Source organism: Bos indicus, chromosome 19 (assembly GCF_029378745.1).
Source record: "Bos indicus isolate NIAB-ARS_2022 breed Sahiwal x Tharparkar chromosome 19, NIAB-ARS_B.indTharparkar_mat_pri_1.0, whole genome shotgun sequence".
Taxonomy (NCBI): domain Eukaryota; kingdom Metazoa; phylum Chordata; class Mammalia; order Artiodactyla; family Bovidae; genus Bos; species Bos indicus.
Genome location: NC_091778.1, coordinates 53035033 through 53057751, shown reverse-complemented (window position 1 = coordinate 53057751; position 22719 = coordinate 53035033). Strand labels below are relative to the sequence as shown.

The following is a 22719-nucleotide window of genomic DNA, read 5'->3' as shown; positions in this document are numbered from 1 at the left end:
GGGCTGTTGGTCTCACCAGGGCAGCCTAGTTTCTGATACTTTGTCTAGGACACCCCAGCAGGAATATTATTAACAGTTTACAATTCTTGCCTCCTGAATTTGAGGAGATGGTTCTGGAAGAAGGCATGGAAGCCTGCTGTACAGAAGGCGCAGTTTCCTGGTGCCCCCTACAGTGAAGTGGCTGTATCAAGACCACCAATTGCCCCAGACCTCCCTGCCCACAGCACCTCCCCCATCTGGTGCTCACTTTTCTTCTTCTAACTCCTGAAGTTGAAACTTTTAATTTGATTAAATTCAATGAATCTTCATAGAGCTTAATTACAATAATTGACTTTGCTTCTGTCTTAACAAAGAGTAAGCGGCTCCCTCAATGCCACAGAATAACCATCTCGCCTGCAGGCTGGGCACTTATTGAGCATATGGGAGCTATTTATTGCCCGTACTTTGAGGCACTTTTGATTATCTCCTGATTGCCTCTTAATTAGATTGGAGGGGGAAGGGCAGGCTTGTGCAGAAGGGGCCAGTCTGGGCAAAAGAAAGATATTCCATATACTTGAAAAAGAGTTTTCTAGTCTTGCTGTTCAACTTCCATTTTGTTTTTCTGGATATTTTCCTTTTTTGTTCCTATTTTGACCATTTATGAAGACCCATGAGAAAACCCTCTTGCACACAAACAGGCAGTTATTAGTCTAAATAAACCTAACGTGGAATCCTTGTATGTGTCAGGGCATTGTAGTAGGAGGAGATTGCCATACCAGAAACAAAACCCCATGTTCAGACCATCACTTCCAAGAGGAGCACATTTCTAAAAGAAAGGGAAGTCTGAGTCAGAGAATCTTTATATCCTTGGGAATCCACGCTCAGATTGAGACCACAGAGAAAGGAAGAGACTTGTTTGTGTCCACTTTAGAGTCAATGTTGGCTGTTGCCAGGAAACAGCAGGCCTCTGTATATGTCCCTCGATGTCATCCACCTGCTGAGGTCTTCACAGGACCCTGTGCAGGAGACACAATCACTAGCCCACCTCACAGGCGGTGAAACTGACCCTTGGGAGGTGATGCCATGACCCAGTCAATGTGGCCTTGTCTTGCACATCTTGTAGTGGGTGGAGCCAGGTCCAGCACCACAGGAATCTGGAAAAGGTGACCAAGCCCAGCCATCGAGAGGCTGCTGCCTCCCCGCATACAAGGCACCACCCATCTCATCCCCAGTGGTTTGCATTGCACACAGGTTCCCACTACCCACAAAGGGGTGCAGCGGCCACAAGGACAGGGGGCAGTTCTAGCTGTGGGTGGGCCAAGGGAGACCCTTTCTCCCAGCCCCACCTGCCCTGTCTCTGGTGAAGCGCCTCAGCCTGACCACAGCCTTTCATGGCCAGTTTGTGTGTGATGCTGCCCCAGTCTGGCCACCCAGAGCCCCAACTGCCACATTAGGTGGGCTCAAGTTGGGGCAGAAGCTGTGTAGTTAGAACGTGGACAAGTCCCTTTATTTTTCCTGAGCTCTTTCTCCTTTTAATTTGAAGAGAAAAGCTGTCATCAACAAAATGGCTTTAGTGCTGCCAGCCGAGAGTTCCTCGCCTCCTGTGCCCCCCACTGGCAGCTCCACCCTGACTCAGCCGCTCACGGGCTCCTCTGCTGTCAGGGCCCCTGTGGGTGAGCCTGTCAGTAATGCTTCGTGGGTCCCTGTCTGCTCTCTCTCCAGGCAAGCCTGGGACCTGGCCGTGGACATCTGTCTCTCCCAGCTGCCGACCATCATCGAAGAAGGCACAGCATTTCGGGTGAGTCCCATTTCCCCCCCTACCCAGGGCATCCTGCTTGGTCCCTGCAGCTGTTTCTCTGGCCACCTGGCCTTCAAAGCCCCTGTTTGGGTGTCAGAGACAGCCCTCACCCACCTGGGAGAAGATTTATTAGCCAGAAGCTTAAAAGATTGCTCCAACCAGGGGTTATTTAAAGTTAGATTATGAAACAGTCAGCTCTTAAAGATGTCTTCTCTGTAGTGTTGTTGTCTTGAGTCTGTTTTTCTTAGCGTGCACTCCTTGATAGCGGGTTCTCAGCCTTTCACTGTGAACAGTGCTCGAGACTCTCAGCCCTGAGGGGATGTCTGGTTGTCCTTGAGTTCATCTGGTGTCACTCGTGGCCCCTGAGGCAAATTGACTCTCCCCTCTTCCCAGGGGACTTGGCAGCAGCTCACCAAGGGTCTCCTCTTGCCTCCTTTCCCCACACAGCGCCCGTTTTTATTCAGAAATTTGCTCATTTGCTGAGTATTTGCTGTGCATCAGATACCATGTCTGGGTGCATGTGGGTGAGACCCAGTCCCTTCTCTCAAGAAACCCGTGAAAAAGAGAACAACCACCCCTCAAGTTAGAACACAGTTAGACCCCCCCCACCCCAACCCTGACCCCCCAAGGGACCAGGCAGGCATTCGGGACTGGGGGTAAATGGGCTGGGGGGAGTGGAAGGAAGCAGGTGGCTCCAAGCCGTCCCCTGAAGGGGATGGAGGGTGGGGCTTGCAGGTCGGAGTTATTGGCTTTTTCTCTCCACACTGTCTTCTCTGGTCCTGTTGAAGAGACTGCAGTGGGCAGCTGTTTCCTTATTTTTAAATGGGAATTATAGTTGTATCCAATTCAAGGAGCATGTGAGGACTGGAGGGCAGAGCCTGGCACATGGTACCTGCTGGACATGAGGGTTCCTGACCTTTGGTGTAGTCACACAGCTTTGACCGAGGTCAGAGGCACCCACATCTCACTGCAAAGGCTTTTCATTTTTAGTGCACATCACAGTCATCAAGGAAGCTTTGAACCTTACTGAGTCAGGGGCCTGGGTGGGGGTGGGGGTGTGTGTGTATGTATATCTCAGGGGGTGTATGTGCATGTATATTTGTGTGCCTGCATGTATCTTTGGGGTATGGGTGTGTGTGTTCTCTGTCGGGTGTGTGTACATATGTGCATATCTGTGGGGGGTGTTTTATGTGTGTGTGTGTTAACCCCTCAGATGATTTCAATGCCTCCAAGACTGGGGTACCTGGACTACGAGGTCCTCCCTCCCAATTTTGTCTTATCTTTTGTCCCCTCCTTTATTGCTGGAATCTTTCCCATTTTATTATGAACGTTTTCAAACCTACAGCAAAGTTGGAAGAATTCTGCAGCAAGATCCCGTCTGCCCCCCGCTGGGTTCTCCACCAGCGTTTGCAGTGCCCACTCCAGCAGCTCCCGCACCTCCACCCACCTTTCCTTTAATGCGCTTGGAGGAAGCCAAAACTGGCCTTGCATCTTGAACCCAAAAGTGGGAGCTGGCAGGACCTTCATGTGTCTCCCACCCATGTATTTGATGTTGCCGGGGGACCCTAATCCCTGAGGCAGTGACAAGTCCCCATAGGGAACAGTCCTGGACCCCTGCCCCTCACGAGCTCCACCTACACAGGGACAGGGCTGTTAACACATGCACACATGTTTGGGAACCTCGTTCAACTCGTGCTTTTTTGTGCTCTGTGCCTGATTTTCCTTTTACCGTCAGGGGGTGGGAGCTGCACACTCTGGGGTAATAAAGTCCCACTGTTCCATGTCCTCACCCCTCCTTCCAGTGCCAGGCCTCCTTTCAAGGGTCTTCAGCCTCATTTCCCATCTCCTGGATTCAGGATTCTGCCTCTGGGAGCAATGTCACCAAACTGTGATGGGGAGGGATTCCTGACAGAGCCACATGCTGGCTGTTTTATTTAGTTTCCATTCTTTTAAAAGCATAACATACACAGAGAAGACTGCAGGCATCGTACTGTGCAGCTTGATGAATTTACAAGTTGAGTGCAGTCACATACCAGCACCCAACTCATAACATCAGCAGCCCCCTGAGGCCCCACTCTGGCCACTGCTTTCTCCAGGGCACGTGCTGCCCTGTCCAGTTTGTATTTTGGTAAATAGAATCCTTGTGTCTGGCTGCTTTCACTCAACGCTATTCAATCTGTGCACTCATAGCTCATTCCTGTTATAGCCCAGAAACCTCAAAGCTCACAGTCCATCCTGTGGACCTCACAAATTGTCCTGACTACTGCCCAACCAAGATACTGGTGCCTGAGGCAGAAAGAGAAATCAGTCATGTTGGGCCTGTCTTTATATGAAATGTTGATATTTTTTTCATAATGGATTTTTACCTTTATTTTTATTTTCTTAAATACTGCTTTAAATTCCTTTTTTTTTAACCTCAGTCACTGTGTTTTTGCTGTCCCCCTAAGTTTTGGGCCTAGGTGGGTGGGCAGGTGTGGCCAGGTGCTGTTAATCCCTTGTGCTTGGGTACATTAGTGTCAGGTGTGCACTTGAGGAATGAGATTTCTGGTTTCCAGTTGTGCATATTTTTAGTTTCGGTAGGAAAACTGCTGGATAGTTTTCCAAAGCGGTTGTGAGTCAATTTTCAGTCCTTCCCACGATATATGAGAGTTTGAGTTGTTTCATGTCCTTGTCAATGCGTGATGTTTTCCACCTTTTTTTTTTTTCCCTTCTGGCTTTTCTGGTTCCATATGTAATGGTGTTTCATTGAGATTTTATCTTGCATTTCCCTCATGGATAATAGTATTGAGCCCTGTTTCATATTTTTGTTGGCTGTTTGAATATCCTCTTTTATAAGTTGCCTGTTCAAGACTTTTGATCATTTTTCTTTTGCATTATGTTTTTTATCAGTTTGTAGTGGTTCTGTTTATACGCTGAATACAAATCCTTTGTCACACATTGTGAATGCTGGTGGTGGTTTAATTGCTAAGTCAGGTCCGACTCTTGCAACTCCATGGATTGTAGCCTGCCAGGCTCCTCTGTCCATGGAATTCTCCAGGCAAGAACACTGGGGCAGGTTGCCATGTCCTTCTCCACGGGACATTCCTGACCCATGGGTTGAATCCATGTCTCTCTTGTCTCCTGCGCTGCAGGCAGATTCTTTACCAGCTGAGCCACCAGGGAGGCCCGACACACGTTGTGTATACCTTTTTTCATTCTGTAGATTTCATTTTCACTTGTTTGATGTTTTTACTTGGTGAACAGAAGGTTCTTGTTTTACCATACCCAGCTTACCAATGTTTTTCTTTTATGGTTAGGACTTGTACCCATGTAAGAAATCTTACTTATTATGAGACAGCCAACATCAGTGTGTTTGGACCAGGGTCAGCAGGTGAGAAGAGTAAGAGTGTGTTGATATGAAGTAATTATCTTCCGTCCCCAAGGTGACAGCACAAGACAGGGTGGACTAGCCTTTGGGGTCAGGTGTGGCTCCTTGTGCCCAGAGATGGCCTTTCTGCTCTCAGTCCATCACGTCTGGTGCCTGTTTTCAGACCCCTTCCAACCCATCTAACACGTGAGCTGACCACCTGTGTTGGAATCATCCCCCTGAGGCCCAGGCCACGTAGTCACGTGACTCAGAGCCTCTGCCCACGAGCTGTGAGCTCTGCTCCAGAACACTCATCCCGGGCTCTGTGTCTTCCCCTCAAGAATCTACACGGTAGCTCTGACACACCGGGAGGTAGTCTTGAAGATTTGGCCCAAAACATTAGCTCTCTGTGAATCATCTCAGACACTCACAGGGCAGCTCTCGAGCTGTTCTGTGAAGTGTTACTTAAAATGCTGAGCCACGCTTATGCTAGGGACTGAGCTGGTTTGTCACCATCTCCGCAGCTTTAAAAAGCATGACAAACCTCACAGCACACTTCGATGAGAAGGGCTTTTCCCTCTTTGTCAGCTTTAGGTGAAAAGATCAGGAGTGTTTGTCTGTCTTTGGGGACAGAGCAGCTTCTGCAGCAGTGAACCACATGTTTGTATCCACAGGGTAAAACCAAAGTGCAGGAAAGGGGGAGAGGTGGAATTACCTGAGTTTCCCAACTCCCCTTCCCAGACTGAAGGTCCCCCTCACTCGGTACAGCTGGGGAGGGGGCACCTAACAGGACTATTGTTTTTAAACCAATCTGTGAATAACTCACACTTAACAGGAATATCACGTTGTGGGCTCCATTCCAATCCCCAGGTTGCCCTCCAAATTTGAGTAACTTCATGTATCCTGACTTTGCAAGAACATGAATTCCTGAGTGTGAAATTTCTCTGCCCAATTCTCACACGACATTGACTTCTTTACAAGGGGCACCACGGCTCTGAGCCCCAGGCCCCTCCACAGAGGGCATGGCAGGAGCGCCCCAGTCTGGCTCCCAGCCTCACTGAGCCCACCTCACCACTTGGAGTCCTCTACGAGCACATGTCCACATGTGCCAGAACCTGGGGTCAGAACCCACATCCCTGCCTTCCCATCCACCCTTCCTCTCCCTCTGGGGAACAATGTGGGCAGAGTGGGTGGGAGGCAGAGATTTGAAATTCTGTTTGGGGCTCACAGACGATAGAGCTGCGTATTAAGTGGGGATGACCGTGTAATACAGAAAACCCAGCAGTCCTACCGCTTGGCCTCTTGGTTCTCAGAGACCTTCCGAGGGCCTAGGCCCCCTCCTACCTGAGCCGCTAATCTGAGGTTTCCCTGGTCCCTGTCATCACCACCAAAGTCATCCCCTCTGCAGGGCTTTCGAGAGGACAAGCCACCCTCCGCACCCCTGTTGCCAGGCTGGGGAAGCCCACTGTAACCTGCTTTTGTCACTGCCCTCCAGGGGCCTTAGACGGTGCCTACCAGCTGCCCAGATATGTCTCCTTCATTCCTTCCTGTCCTCTCTCTGCCCTCCGTCCACAGCATCTGCTGCCTTTCCCACCTCACTGAGAAACAGGAGCAATAGAGAGAGCCTCTGAGTCCCTCCATACCCATTTCATCCCTACATCCCCTCCTATCTGTGTCCCTCCCGGAGGGCTCCTGCTCCCTGGTGCCTACCTGCCAGGGCTCTCGCCCAGTACCTTCTCCTCCATCAGCAATTCCCCCTCTTACAAAATATGCCCTTTTCTCCCACCTTTAGAAAGAAATGCCTGGTCACATGATCCTATCCGATCCCTTCCCCTTTGCAGCCAGATTCCTGCAAAAAACTATTCTTGAGTCTCTAAATCATCTTCCCTTCTGTTTGAACCTAGTCCAGTTGTCCTTCTGCCCACTACCACGGCCCCCCCCAGAACATTCTTAGTAGTCAGTCTCCAGGGCCCTCATGTCATGGTCAGCCCTGGACCTTGGTCCTGCCTGACCCTCCACATCATGACATGCTGGTGCCAACCACAGCCTTCAGCTAAATCACTCTTCCCTGGCATCCTGGCTGCTGCCTGCTCCTGCTCCCTCTACTGGCCTTGCCCTAGTGTCTCCACCTCCTTGGCCTCTTGCTCTTGGGGTGCTCCAGGGCTCAGCCCGGGGTCCCCACTCTTTCTCACGTTATAAACGAGATCTGTCTCTCCAGCCCAGACCCATCTCCTGAACTGCAGGCTCATGAAGGCCATTCTCCCCCTCCCACCCCACCCCCTGATGTCTCACTTGGGTGTCCAGGAGGCGCCTTAAACACAATGCATCTCTAGGTTGAGTTCTCCACGTGCTTCTCCGAAACATGCTTCTTTTGGTCTTCCCACTTCAGGTCACAGGACCCCATTTCCTGGTGTTTAGACCTGTGGTGGTGGTGGTTTAGTCACCAAGTCACCTAGGGTTATGGGACCCCATTTCCTGGTGTTTAGACCTGAGGTGGTGGCAGTTTAGTCACTAAGTTGTCTCTAACTCTTGACATTCCATGGACTGTACCCTACCAAGCTCCTCTGCCCATGGGATTTCCCAGGCAAGAATGCTGGAGTGGATTGCTATTTCCTTCTCCAGGGGAGCTTGCCCACCCAGGGGAACTCAGGTCTCCTGCACTGCAGGGGAATTCTTTACCAACTGAGCCACCAGGGAAGCCTGTTTAGGCCTGAGCCCTAGCGTTAACCTTACCACAACCCTTCTCTTACCCACACCCAGTCTGTCCATGAGTCCTCTGACTCTGCTGTATGAAACATCCCAGCCTGACTGCATCTCACTGCTTCCTCTGCCATGGCCTGGCTCTGCGGACTTTCGCCTAAGTGGTAGCCGGGCGGAGTTGGGGCCTCACAAAGACACATGACTGAGTTGATGGTGGGGGGTATGTTTAGGCAGAGCCGGGTGAATAAGGGGGTCCCTGACTAACCCATCTTGCTTGTCTCACAGCACAGCCCCTTCTTTGCTGAGCAGCTGACCGCCTTCCAGGTGTGGCTCACCATGGGCGTGGAAAACAGGAACCCACCTGAGCAGCTTCCTATTGTCTTACAGGTGAGTGTCTGCAGGTGGACCAGATTGGCCCAGGGAGGGAGCCAGAGAACCCCGCAGCCTCCCAGTGAGGGGACTGGTTTATTGGGGCTGAGTGTGTGTGAGTGTGTGTGACAGCCCCCATGCTTTGTAGCTGATGAGTCCTTGCTCCTCCATGGCTCCCCTGGCAAAATCACCACCCCCTCCCTCAATTAAACACTGATCTGGGTCGTCAGCTGCTCTCTCGTCTGCCCCCAGAGCTGCTGTCAGTGCGCTGTGCTCCGGCACTGTTCGTGCTGTCAGCACCCCTTCTCTTTGGAAGGATGTGAGATGCAAATCAGCCGCAGAGAAAAGGGGAGAGACTGAGCCGATTACACACACAGGCCGTCAGCACCTGTGCATTGGTCATTTCCGGGGGGCTGTGCCTGAGGGTGCTGTGGGCTGTCAAGTTCAGTCACCACTTACCTTGTGTCACTATTCTCGCGGCAGTTGGTGCCCCGCGAATGGTTTGGGAGGTCAGTTCTGTGGGTCTCACCCAGCTAAGTTTTGGGTTACTGAGATGGCAAAATACCAAAGTTCATCACAGGTAGGAGTTTTCACAGAACTTTTGTTTCAGTTAATGTGTATTTATGGGGCAGGTGTAGGGACCAGACTGTGATGTAAGGAGGGCTGTTTTACTCTTAGTGTCAAATGAGATTTAAAACCACTGTCAGTATAGACACCAAGGCCTGATAATTCACTTTAGGCCCTGGAAAAAGTTGTGTACAGTGGTGATGGGGCAGTTGAACCTTGGGTAAGAACTGTGGGCAGTTGTGGGAGGGGCCGGGCCGCAGCAGAAAGGGGTGGGCATTTACATCTGCACCCAGTTAGGAAGCAGGGTCTTAAATTCTGAGAGCTGGCTGGGAGGACCATCACCTCCTCCCCCAGAAAGCTGCTTAGGTTGCTTTGCCTAATCATCCACCTGCCTAAGGACAAGGCTTTGCCCCTCCTCCCCACAAGGAGGGCTCCACTTTCTCACCAGGCCACTGAGCACATCACACAGAAGCCCTATCTGTCTTCACTGGCCCAGGCGTGTGTTCTGAGCTGATTTCTGGCCCACGTGGAGTGTGGCGGCCCCCCTCCCCACATGGTCTGCTCTCCTGCTCTGTGCCTACTGCATGGTGGCCTGCGAAAGTGGTCTGCCTGCGACAGAACTGACATCTCAGCGGACTCAGGACTGTGTGTAGGACCCAGACAGCGAGCAGTGAGAGCAGGGTGTACAGTTGTGAAACGCCAACACACAGCCTGTCCTCGCGGCTTGATAATCAGCTGGGGTAGGCTGTTGGCCAGGATCCTTCCCTGGAGATATTTTGGTGCTTTTAATGTATTATGGCTGCTGCTTTTCTGACATTATGAAAATAATGCAGAAATTATTGGTATTCCTCATGTGTGCTTCTAGATTAGTTTAAGACTATCCTGAGTTCGCAGGGTAAGCTATCAACAGATTTTCAAAACAAAACCAAAAAAAGCAACAATAACAACACAACAAAGAACACTGTCTATTTGGCAGGAGCCCACGAGTTCTCATCACGTGGAAGGCCAACGGGCAGGGCTTTGGGATGGCAGTGGCTGATTGGGTGTGCTGAGCTCCCCAGCAACTAGGGTCCCCCAAATTTTCATAAGAGGAGACTGTGGCCAGTCTCCACTGACCTTCCCATTGTTTCAGTAATGGGATGGATAAAACCTTTCCAAGCAGGGACACACTGCCCAGCACTCTGCAACCAGCCAGGCAAACAACCTTGTTGTAAACGGCCCCCTGTTGACTTTTTCTTTAATGTCCCATTTACAACCCACATTCCCCCAGGAAAAGAGAAGACCCAACTTGCTAATACCAAAATGAGGGAATAACTGAAAGAAAAGGGGCATCTTGTGTGCAGTCTTTCCATCAAACTTAAATCATAGTTTCCTCATCATTCTGGGGGTTCTGTCTGGGCTATGCCCTGCCTGGATCAGTGCAGTAACCTTGACTTAACAAGAAAACCCAACACAGTGCAAAGGAGCCCTCGCTTCATTTGGGGCAGCCTGTGGTATCTATCTGCTTCGTTCTCTTTAATTCAGTTATTTTGCCAGAACCCCGGCCCCATCATCTATCACTTATCCCCAGAACCTTGGCAATTCAGAAATGTTGCTGAAAAGAAAGAGAATTTTATTTTGTTTTATTTGTTTTTAATCCACCTTTCCTCCAGATAATTATCTAGTCATCCCAACATAATTTGGCATTTCCCTAATAATTTGAAACACTGTCAGCACATCCTGTGCATGTATGTACTTATTTCAACATTTTGAGAGAGAATTTTAATACGGAGACATCACAGCTTTTCCGTCCCTGCTATTTTTCCACTACCAGCAAGCGTTTTGTCCACCCGGAAGTTCAGAGGCAGTCACTGAGGACCATCAGAGTGAAATGAACTGTCCCGCAGGGCAGTGGGTCTGCAGCCCCTTGTGTAGATGTAAGCATGAGTCTACACTTTTCCTGACCAGCCCTGACATCCTTTTTCACCTTTTAAAAATATAAATCAAGAAGGATGGCAAGGAAGATTCTCGAGCCCTGCAGCACCGCAAGGCCTGGCCTGTGGTCTCATGGTCTGACAGCCCTGCCTGGACTCGACATCACTGTCTGCCCTCCCTGGTGGCCCGTGTACAAACAAGCCCAAGTTAGAGTAGGAAGAATTAGTGTCATGGAAAAGAGAGGAAAGAGAGGAATTTTACAAGATTCCGTGTTAGGACCTTTCCACAAAGTCAGTATGGGCATTTCATTAGGAAACCCTCTTGGCTTTCATGGCATCATCTACAAAGAGAATTTTTGGTCTGAAAGTACAGCATTATTATTGGATGGCAGCAGGATAGTAAGTGGACTGTTATTACTACACATATTACCTACATTGGTGGCTCCAGGATCTCTGATCATCAGATTCCCGGGTGCACCAGGCCAGAACTAGAGCTTGAGAATCTGGATTTTCATAACCAGCTTGAGCCAGTGGTCCCAGCCCAGAAGCCTGAGTGTGCCTTTTGTGTACAAGGTGCATGAAAAGCAGTTGCCCTAGCAGCTCTGTTTTAGTTTCAGTGTTGATGTCACCACCACCAATCTTTAGTTTGGATTGCCACAGACAGAAAGAAATCCCAGTAACTCATTTAGTTCACCGACATTTATCTCTGTAATTTCCCCAGGACCTGAAGCACATTGAAACAGGAATTTTTTTTTTTTAAGTGCAAATACAAACAAACAAAAGCCAGTTCTTTTTTTTTTAAGTAATTTTAATTTATATTGGCCCTCAATTTTGTTTTAAAATGTAAATCAGCGGAAGGAAGGGGTAATGTTTAGAAAAGCCAGTACCTGACATTTTCCCCAGGGCTCGTTATTGATGCCATTTATTTTCCAACAAAACATCAATACCCACAGCACAAAATCCTGCATTGCTGATGGTCTTTGAGTCTCTGAGACAAGTGAGCTGTCTATTGGTGCTCTAATGTGTGCTTCATCACTGTGGACAGCAGAGTCGGAAGAGATGGAGTTGCAGCGGTGACGGTGACGATTTCCATTTTGCTTTTGCCATCTGTAAATAAGACGTTGTAATGGAGACTTTTTACTGCTGGTTAGTGCACATGAGAAATAAGCAATACAAACTACCCATGCATTAGGTTTCTTGGCCCACATTGCCATTTCTTCCACTGCAAATTGCTCTGCTATTTACTTGAAAACCCAGAGCTTTATTCAAGTTGACAGTGTTTTAAATAACAAAGGGAATCAGAAAACAGAATCTTTACAAGTGCTAGATGTGTCTCATGTCTTTGATTTTTGATGAATTACACCTTATTTCACAAACCTAATAAATGAAAGGTTCTGCTTGCCCTAGAAACTTGAACCTCTGGTGGTTCCATTTTCTTTAAAAAACAAAAGAGGGAATGCCCTGGCACTCTAAGGGTTGGCACTTGGCGCTTTCACTGCCAGAGCCCATGTTCAGTCTCTGGTCAGGGAACTAAGGTCCCATAAGCCGCCCAGCACAGTAATAAACAAATAAATAAATAGTCAATCAAATCTCTTCTGAGAGGTGGAGCCATCCTGTGCTGAGCATAACGGTCATCATGCTGTAACATCACAGAAACGGTAACAATCATCACATCAGACAGGCTGCATCTCATTTAATTCTGGAAATTACATGTTATCATCTCCATTCTTCTTGATGATGAAACAGAAGTGTCCAAAGGTAGTGGTTTAAGCCACACTGTCAGGAAGTAAAAGAGTCAGGTCAGCCTGACTCCAAATCCCACACCTTACCACCGTCTAACCTTGCCCTCCACGGCTGCCTTTCTGCCATGGTGGCACATGATAACCCACGAGTTAAACATGCAGAGGGATCAGGTCCTGTTCAGATAGGCCCCTGTGAGCAGCCCCCACATAACCTCTCCCAACAGCTTCTTTATCAGAGAATCTTAATTTCTCCAAACATTAAACGAACCACTTGAGCATCCATCTCAAAAGAGTGATGTGGAAACAGGCTTCAAACCAATGGGAGATGACATTTCAGTGGCTGAACCCAGCCACCTCCACCTCCCTGACCCCTGGGCTGCCTGCCAGGTGGACATGCCTGCTTTCAGCTCCCCTACAGCCACGGGCCACACTCCCATGTAGGGAAGCTCCCCAGCATCCCTATCAAAAACCACTCCTCGGGAGCCTCGTGCTGCCGGGACCCCCTCCCCTCTTTCCACTCCCTCCAGCCTCTCTCGCTACCTCCTCTGTCCCCCACCTGCTGACCCTCCTGCACCCTCAGCCTCTTCCCACCTGCTCGTGTTTGCCCCTCAGAGGGGCGCCCCTCACACCACTGCTCTGGTGGCACCATTTCCTCACCCCTGTTCAGTCCCTCCACCACTGGCCACATCCCTGCAGCCAGAGGGTCTGCTTCCTGAGTCCTGCTGCTGATCCTGCCCGCCCCCCGCAGCAGGTACATGGTTCAAACCTCCTGTCCCCTCTCCTGCCTCCTGTCCCGTCCCTCACCAGTTCCTCCACCCAGCTTCCCCCTTGGCAGACCACCCCAGGCTGGCTGGCCTATCCTGCCCTGTCTTTTCTCTTGCCTCATTCCAAACCTTATCTTCCAGTGGCTCCTTTCCCTCACCCACCTTCCCCTTCCACCAGCAGGCTCTGGGTCGTGCCTGCCGGCTGTCTTGGAATCTATTTCTCCCCATCAGTCTTGGCCGCGGTCAAGTCCACCCATCCTATCCTTCCAGTCAGCCTCCTGCCAGCCTGTTGCCCACAGCGAGCACAGTGGGCGGGCCCCTCTGCTGCTCTTCTGAAGAAAAGCTGAAGCCCTTAGCTTGGTCTGCAGGTCCAGCTGGCTCTGGAGCCTCCCTGTCAGCCTGCCTGCCTGCCTCCCTCAGACACCCCGCTTCCTCTCAGACACCCTGCTTCACCAGCCCCTCTGCCTGAAGCCCAGGAACCCCACACTTCGCCCACTGGGAGGGAGAGCCTTCAGACCCCGAGTAGGGAGCGGCCGCCCCCAGTCATCTGTTCACCATCACAGTGGTTATTGCGGTGTGGATGCGGAATGTCTGTCTCTGGGCCCTGCTGTGACAGGAAGGCTCCTGCTGTTCCCAGTCACCCCCAGCACTGTGTCCGCACACAGTAGGTACCCCATACCCACTTTGGATGGCTGGGAACACAGTAGGTGCCCCATACCTGATGGCTGGGAACAGTGGTGGGCAGAAGGGCCCTGCATCACAGGACTCTGTACACATAATCCCCGTGTTAACACCATGAGAGAAGTCAATATAAATGACTCCATTAAAGCTCAAAACTGTGATATACCACAGGACAAAAGAAATACATGTGGCTGAGGTTGCTCTTTTTCATTTAAAAAGAATCCTTTCATATGAAAAAGAAAAAAGTAAAACATTTAAGTAGGAAAATAAGGACATACCTGGCTGGTTTACTAGAGAAATAGCCAATTAACCTATGAAAAAATATTCATCCTCACTTGTAATCAAGGAAATTCAAATTAAAAGAGCATTTTATTATTAACTGTCATGTTGGCAAATAGTGTAACATGGGCTAATATTTTCCTGGGAGCTTTTAATTTGATATTTAATAAATCCCTCATGGTTGAGTCTTGTGTTATGAATTAGGAAATTAAAGTTCAGAGAAGTTATGTGCCCAAGCCTGCGTAACCTGTGAGTACCAGAGCAAATATGTCCTGCTGCCTGGTAACCAGCTGAGGCTTGGCAGGTGGGCAGGTGGGCAAGTTTGTTCAGCTGGAGGACAATCTGGTGATGTAAATGTGGGTGCTCTGACCCTCTAATTTTACTTCTCAGGTTTATCCTAGGAGGAAGGTGGGGAGGAAACCATATAAATGTGCAGAGATGTACCTGTTAGTATTTTTATCATAGCATTTTTACAGTAACAAAAATGTATTAATAATTTAAAAATCTAGCAACAGGGAGATTATTTAAATGAATTATGCACATTTACAGAAATGCACTTCTATACTGCCATTGGCAATGATATGATCAAACATATCAGGGTTGTGGAGTAAGACTGACAGTGCTTCATTTACTCATCAAGGAGATGAGAAATACAATAGTATCATTGAATTTAGAACAAACAGGACATTATACCTAGAGAACAGCATCTAGGAGTGAACGGACCAGTGTTATCAGTGAATATTTTCTTAAACACCATTAGAAAGTGTCTGTTCTAATAGTTCCTACAGTGCACACATCATTTACGCGCGTTACGCTCCAGAGCCGGCTGGACCTGCAGACCAAGCTAAGGGCTTCAGCTTTTCTTCAGAAGAGCAGCAGAGGGGCCCGCCCACTGTGCTCGCTGTGGGCAACAGGCTGGCAGGAGGCTGACTGGAAGGGTAGGATGGGTGGACTTGACCGCGGCCAAGAAATGGAGTGTTCCCAGCCTGAGTAAGGTGTGAGCCGTGGAGAAAGGGGCTCCCGCCGACCCGGGTAAACAGCTCCTGGGGATGCTCACCCAGGGTCATGTGGGGCACCTTGCAGTGACGCTGCCTCTTCTCCCTTCCAGGTGCTGCTGAGCCAAGTGCACCGGCTGAGAGCCCTGGACTTGCTGGGAAGATTTCTGGACCTGGGCCCCTGGGCAGTGAGCCTGGTGCGTGCTTCCTGCATCAGCAAGGGAGGAGTCGAGGGGGCACCAGCTGAGGAATCAAGGGTCCTTGGCCATGCAGCCAAGCGTGACTGTGGGGGTGGCCATTAAACCCGAAAGGCCCCCATGGACCTCTCTTTGCACCTTCATTGTCATGTTGTGGGGGGCCCTTTCCCATCCGCTGTTAGGCGTCACCTTTGTGGGACAGAAGGTGTCCTTTAAGAACATTCTCTAGGGAGGGGCTCACCCCTGTCACACCAGGAAGCTGGCAGCCTCTGGGCTGGGGGCCACACGTGGTGCCTGTTCTCCTGGGAGCAGCCTGTGAAGCCTCACTCACTGTCCTTTCACTCTGGTTTTAGGCACAACTCTGAAGCACTTTACAGTCATTCATTCTACGGAGAAGTAGAAACAAAACACTGAAAAAAATAGAGTCAAAAGTGACCCATTTTTCCACCACACATATCACCAGGGAAAGAGATCAAGAGGGACCTAGAGATAAAAGGGGATTCAGGAGACCCACCACCAGCTGCAGAGTGTGGACCTTATGGGGCTCTGTTTGCAAATGAAAGTTTGAAAGTTGGAATTTGAAAAATTAAAATTCAAGAAACAGAAAGTTTACATGAACTGAATGTTTTATATTATTAAAAAATAATTGTAACTGTTCATTTTCTAGGTGTGGTAATAGTATGTGGTCATATTTTCATAAAGGAGACTTTATTTTTTGGAGAGAAACACTTAAGTGTTTACAAATGACACTGTGTGATACCTAAGTGGGGGCTTCAGAACATTCAGGAGAGGACAGTGGGCGGGGCCAGCCAGGATGCCACACCCTGTGGTTTGACAGCGTTGAAGCTGGGTGAAGGGCACACGAGAGCTCAGCATGTTGTTTTACCTCTGTTGATGTATGTAAGTTGTTTCATTATATACTGTCAACCAAGAGTGATAATTGATAGTTCAGCAAGAAGGAGAAGAGGGAAAACCTAAAAGTTAGGAAGACTGCACGAGCTCTCCTCACTGGCCCACTTCCACTCCCAGGAGCCAGCAGGGAGGCCATGTGTGACTCAACATGGGGAGACTGGGGTGGAGGCTTGGCGTGTCTCTTACCTTGTGGTCTGCATGTACTGGTGCAGCCCAAGCAGGCAGGCCTGGGTCGCTTCCAGGAGAAGAACCGGAGGTCAGGGAGGACAGCCCTGCCCCTCCCAGTTCTCTGTCCATGCTGAGGGCGCCACGTGCTTTGCTCCCTCCAGCGTGGGGCTCACATGCTCTCTTTCACAGGCGCTGTCTGTGGGCATCTTCCCCTATGTGCTAAAGCTGCTCCAGAGCTCAGCCAGGGAGCTGCGGCCTCTCCTTGTCTTCATCTGGGCCAAGATCCTTGCCGTGGACAGTGTGAGTAATATCTGTGTCCCCCCACTGCCACAGGAGAGCTGCTGAGAGCAGGTCGGGGGGCCTGGCACTGCTATCCACGCTCCCTCCTCCTGGCCTCATGCCTTCCATGGCCTCCCTCCCTCCCAGGAAAGGCATTGCTTCCCCTTGGCCCAGTCGTGGTCTGTCACACTGGCCCTCGGCTCACCTGTTGTCTCTGTGCACTGCCCCTTCCCCACCCATAACCACCCCTCCAGCCAGTGACCCTGCCCGATTCCTTGTTGACTGGTCTCCCCAACCAACTGATGCTTTTCCTTCCCCTGCCCTGACCCTAGCAACAGTCCCATGGAGGCCCCAGCTGTCACCTGTAAGGCTTGGGCCATAGTGCTAGTCACTTCTCAGCCGTGACTGCCCAGCCCACGTCTCCAGCTCTACTCCCAGCAAGCACCTTCCCACCCCTGTCCTCATGCCTGCGGGCCTGCAGTCACATGTCTGCTGCTGAAGTCCTTGGCAGGACCTTGTACTCAGAATCATGCTGAAGGCCAAAGGTATTGCAAAGCTCAGCTGTCCCTGCCCTCAGCACTGTCCACTGGCGACCAAATCCTCTGCTGTGAATACACACACCTGCCTATCACAAGGGTGACTTTTCAAAAAGTGGGGAAATCTTATGGGCAGGGCTGCATTTGTGTGCCTCAGTGTCACAGAGATTATAACGTTAACCCAGGTGGGAGGGGGCCACTGACCCAGCTGCTCATGAATTCACATCCAGAGGGAGTTGGGGTGGCCATGTAGGTGAGAACCAGTGGTCAGGAAGAGCCAGGGTAGGGATGCCAAGGTGACAGTAGGGCCAGGTGGGTTCTCGAGTTTGAACCTGTGTGGCGGGAGGGCTGGTCATGTGACAGTGGCCGGGGGTGGGGTGCGGTGCAGGGAGCATTCCCGGGACCACTGGTGATGCAGCCTGTTCCCATTGATTGCTTAAGCCAGCCATTTTCACCTCCCCCAGCCATCACATGCGTCTCTGTAAAGTTGTGGTAATAACGCTTCCTACAGTGTGGTTGCAGAGATCAGGACCACAGTGTGTGTGTAGTTCACACAGTATGTAAAGCAGTTTTAGAAATTTTAGTGTGAAGGGAGTAGTGATAAAACTTCATTTCTACCCAGCCTGCCTCTGCTGTACTAAAGCCTTTTGTTGCCGATCTGAAAGCCTGGCCTTGGGGCTCAGGAAACTGTATCAGTTGGTCACTTCTACTTTGCCCTTCATCAAATTTAACTGAAGAGCCAAGCTACCACGTAAAGAAGAGGGCTTTTCTGGGGACGTTACTTCAGAACCTTGTTTCTCTCCCACTTCAATCCCTTTGTCATCTATATCATGTGTTGAGAAGTTCACTGGCTGTTCTTGCCATTAGGGACCATGTGCAAAGGTTCTGGATGCATCAAAGGGCGAAACTACTGCGACATGAAGCCCATTGTGGGGAGAGGGGCAGAAAAGATGTCCCCTTCTCCCCGAGCCCACAAGGGTGATGGTCGGCCACCTGAACCTGCTTCTCAGGGCCACCAGTGCTCCAGAACACGTTCAGTCAACTGCAGTTCGTACTCACCAGGATTTGAGTAGCGTTTAGCACCTGGAAATAGAGAGTATCTTTATTTTTAGTCTTCAGAGTGTCTATTTCTGCTTTAATCTTTTTTCTTTATGTGAAAGTAGATGACCCTTCAGAACCGCACTTTGCTGCTGAATTCTCATGGAATTTGAAGTTGGTCATCTTATTTCAGAACAAGGGATCTGGTTTGAAACTGCCTCTTGGTCACATTTGTCTCCAGGGGCCTGGTTGTCTCTGGAACCGAACATGGGAGAGCTCGTCGAAAGCACAGATCTGCAGTGCTCTAAGGCTGTCTCGGTGCTTACGTTCATGTCTGCTTGATGCTGGAGGAATTACACGTTTAATAATGCTTGAGGAGCTGTTTCTGGGCCCAGCTGGAAATGCCCTAGCCTGCAGTGTTCTTGTAAATGCCTGCAGGTGCTGGGACCGTCCTGTGGCTTAGCACCTCAACCAGTTTGTTGCACCTGTTTATTTAAAGGCAGTCATCCCACTAGGAGACGTTTTTAACGTTTCCAGTTGAGACTGAGTGTCGTTTACTTTTCATGATCACCCTGGTCCGAGTTTCTGAGAGATTAAAGTTCCATGTGTTTCTGGGAATTTGCTTCCCCCTTCCCCAGCTGGCATCTGGCCTCCGAGTACTCACATGTTGTGTGCCTCCCGCAAAGCTCAGAGCTCTTGGAGTGAGGCCTTGACATGGCCACCATGAGTGAGGGTCAGAAGACAAGTTGTTTGTGACAGGGATGCCCACCTTGGGGTGAATGAATCTGTACAGAGGCACGGGCGAGGTGTCCCAGCACTCTCAGCTGTCCCTGTTCTGGGGAGCTGCCCACCCTCAGGGCTCTTCCCCAAGAGTTGAGAAGGTGTGGGCCCCACTCTGGCTGCATTCCCAGCTGAGGGGTGAGTCTGTGACCTCCGCTCACCCCACAAGCATATGTTGAGCACATACTACATGCCATTGTGTGAGGGGCTCCTAAAGGATTCAGGAAGCAGGAATTACCTCAGCCTTAAAGAAAGTAGGCTCAGTCTGGGAAGAAGGAAGGAGGGGAATTCCAGGCTCTGAAGGACCACGTGCCATTTGACTGAAGTGGGCAGTGTACCCTGTGGGGGCACCGATGTGCAGGCGTGTCTCAGGACAAGGAAATCTATTAACAGCACATTAGGAAAGCCCTTTCCTGTGGTCTCAGTGCCCTGATTATCTCCAAGGAATCTGGTCCCAGAGGCGTGTGCTTAGTTGTGTCCATTGCCACCCTGTGAACTGTAGCCCACCAGGCTCCTCTGTCCATGGGATTTTTTCAGGCAGGAATACTGAAGTGGGTTGCCATTTCCTCCTCCAGGGGATCTTCCCAGGGGTCGAACCCACAACCCCTGTGTCTCCTGCATTGCAGACGGATTCTTTACCCCTGAGCCATCAGGAAGCCCCCGAGGGTCTCTTCCCAAATCAGCCATACAACGTGCTACTCTACACTCACTGCTACCATCAAAAATTACCGCATGTGAAGAAGCAGGAAAATACGATCCGTAATGAGAGGGGGGAAAATTGGCCTACCAAAACTTATTCTGAACTCTCACAGATGTTCAAATGAGCAGTCAAGGACATTAAGTCATTAGAAGTCTGTTCCACATAAAAAAGCTCCATTGAGACATGGAAGATATTAAAAGGACCCAGCTCAAACTTCTAGAAATGAAAACTCTGATATGTGACATGAAAAGTATGGGATAACAACCAATTAAACATTGCAGAAGAAAAATTAGTGAACTTAAAGGCATGGTAATAAAAACTGTCCAAGATGAAGCACAGTGAGAAAACCTTTTATAGAACTAAAGGCGGATCCTTGAGTTGTGGGACAACTGCAGGTGACTGAATATATGTGTACTGGGAGCCCCTACAGGGGGCTGGCAGAAAAGAAATTTGAAGAAATAATGGCTGAGAAGTTTTCAAATTTGATGAAAACTATAAACCTGCAGATCCAGGAAACCCAACAAACCCCAAACACAAGAAACATGAAGAAAACTACACCAAGGCACCTGATAATCAAATTGCTTAAAAAACGACAAATTTAAACTTAAAAAGCAGTCGATAAGAAAGGAAACAGAGAAGCTAAGGATGATAGTGGATCACCTGTCAGAAACTATGACAGCAGGAAAACAATGGGACTGCATCTTTAATGTCCTGGAAGAAAAACTGAACGTAGAGTTCACATTAACCCACTGAAAATAGCTTGGAGTCAAAATAAGGACGTTTAAAGACATGTAAAACTGAAAGAATTCGTCACTAGTAGATCCACAGTACAAGAAATGTTAGGGAAAGCCATTCAAGCAGAAGGAAAATAATACCAGGAGGAAACATGAATGGACACAAAGGAGTTCAGAGCACCAGAAAAGAGTGCTCCACAGATAAATGTGTGGGTGGTGGTTTTTTTTTATCCTTGCCTTTTAAATCTCTTTAAAAGATAATTGACTATTTGATCAAAAAATAATAACAGTGTACTATGGAGCCTGTAACATATGTAAAATGTATGCTAACAATAGCAAAAAGGTTGGGAGGAGAGAAACTGAGGAAATATTGTTGTTAGGTTCTCGTACTTCTTTGAAGTGATAAAATATCATCTGAAGGTGAACTGTGATAAAATGTAGTCCATAAGCCTTGAAGTTATCACTAAATTTTTAAACTATAGCCAGTTAGCCACCAGAGGAGATAAAATGAAATCATAAATATGTACAAATAACATGAAAGAAAAAAGAAAAGGAGGGAAAGAAAACAAAGAATGGATGAGATAAATACCACAAATGTTAACAAGACAATAGATTAAAGCATAACCTTATATATATAAATAATCACAATGTAAATAGTCTAAATACCCAATTATAGGGCAGAGACTGTCAGATTGGATTTTTGAAAATTATATGATCTTAAAAGAAATGTACTTTCAATATAAGATGCAAATAGATTAAAAGCAAAAACATGTGTTACCACTAAGCAAAGAAGATGAGAATGCCCCTATTAATATGTCAAAGTAGGTTTCAGAGCAGAGAATATTACCAGGGACGCAGAATTGTTTGCTAATGCTAAAGGAGTCCACCCATCATGAGAACAGTACAGTCTAAATGCTTATTCACCTAATAACAGTATTTCAAAACACATAAGCTGAAAACTGGTGGAAGTGTGGGATGGCAGTAAATAATCCATGATTACACCTGGAAGTCCCAGCATTCTCTTCTCAGTAAACGACAGAACAAGTAGAAGTGGAACCAAGGAGGTTCTCTCAAATGCTTGAACGGGGGCCATCCACCAGCCAGACAGTGCTTCATGTGACTGCAGACCCCTCGTTCTTTCCATGTGCCAGGGGCGTACACCATGATGGACCTCGTCCTGCGTCATAGAACAAACCAAGACACATTTAAAAGAACTGGAATCTTACACAGTGTATTCTACAACCATAGTGGAATCAAATGCAAAATCAAAATAGATAATAAGAAAATCAAGGACACTTGGAGACTTGTGTACTTTTAAATAAATGATTCAGGTCAATTCAGTTCAGTCGCCTAGTCATGTCCAACTTTTTGTGACCCCATGGACTGCAGCATGCCAGGCTTCCCTGTCCATCACCAACTCCCAGAGCTTGCTCAAACTGATGACCATCAAGTCAGTGATGCCATCCAACCATCTCATCCTCTGTCATAATAAATAATGAAAATATTTCAATTATAAAACAAAATTTTAAGAATCAATATAAATATATAAAATAAAATATATAATATTAATGTATAAATGTTATATAAATAAACTTATAAGCAACATAGATATGTTAAGTCATTTATTTCTAATTATAAGTATTATGTATAAAATAAGTAAATGGGCTGCATAAACTAGAATCTTTTGCATAACAAAGTAAACAGTCAACACAATGCAAAAAAAACAACCTTTAGAATGGGAGAAAATACTTGCAACTCAGTCAACAAAATGAAAAAAAAACAACCTTTAGAATGGGAGAAAATATTTGCAACTCACCTATCTGTTAAGGGGTCAAATATAAGGACCTCTTACAACTCAAAAAAACCCTGACTTAAAAATGGTCAAAGGACCTGATATTAGTGAAAGAAAAGCAGATTAAACCCAAAGTAGGTAGGAGAAAGAGAAGGCAATGGCACCCCACTCCAGTACTCTTGCCTGGAAAATCCCATGGATGGAGAAGCCTGGTAGGCTGCAGTCCATGGGGTCCATACGAGTCAGACATGACTGAACGACTTCACTTTCACTTTTCACTTTAATGCACTGGAGAAGGAAATGGCAACCCACTCCAGTGTTCTTGCCTGGAGAATCCCAGGGACGGGGGAACCTGGTGGGCTGCCGTCTATGGAGTCGCACAGAGTCGGACACGACTGAAGCGACTTAGCAGTAGCAGGTAGGAGAAAGTTAGTTAGGTCGCTCAGTCAT

The 22719-nt window shown here is 48.5% G+C and overlaps 1 protein-coding gene across 3 annotated transcripts in view; it reads left to right on the top strand.

Moving 5' to 3' along the window:
• The window catches only part of RPTOR (regulatory associated protein of MTOR complex 1), a 323106-nt gene that overhangs the window by 228337 nt on the left and 72050 nt on the right, over positions 1–22719 (top strand). For all 3 annotated transcript variants that reach the window (XM_019981168.2, XM_019981167.2, XM_070774383.1), the window contains exons 10-13: positions 1702–1777; positions 8109–8210; positions 15247–15330; positions 16600–16710. In XM_019981168.2, the coding sequence (XP_019836727.2) occupies positions 1702–1777; positions 8109–8210; positions 15247–15330; positions 16600–16710 (373 nt within the window). The remainder of the gene's footprint in view (positions 1–1701; positions 1778–8108; positions 8211–15246; positions 15331–16599; positions 16711–22719) is intronic.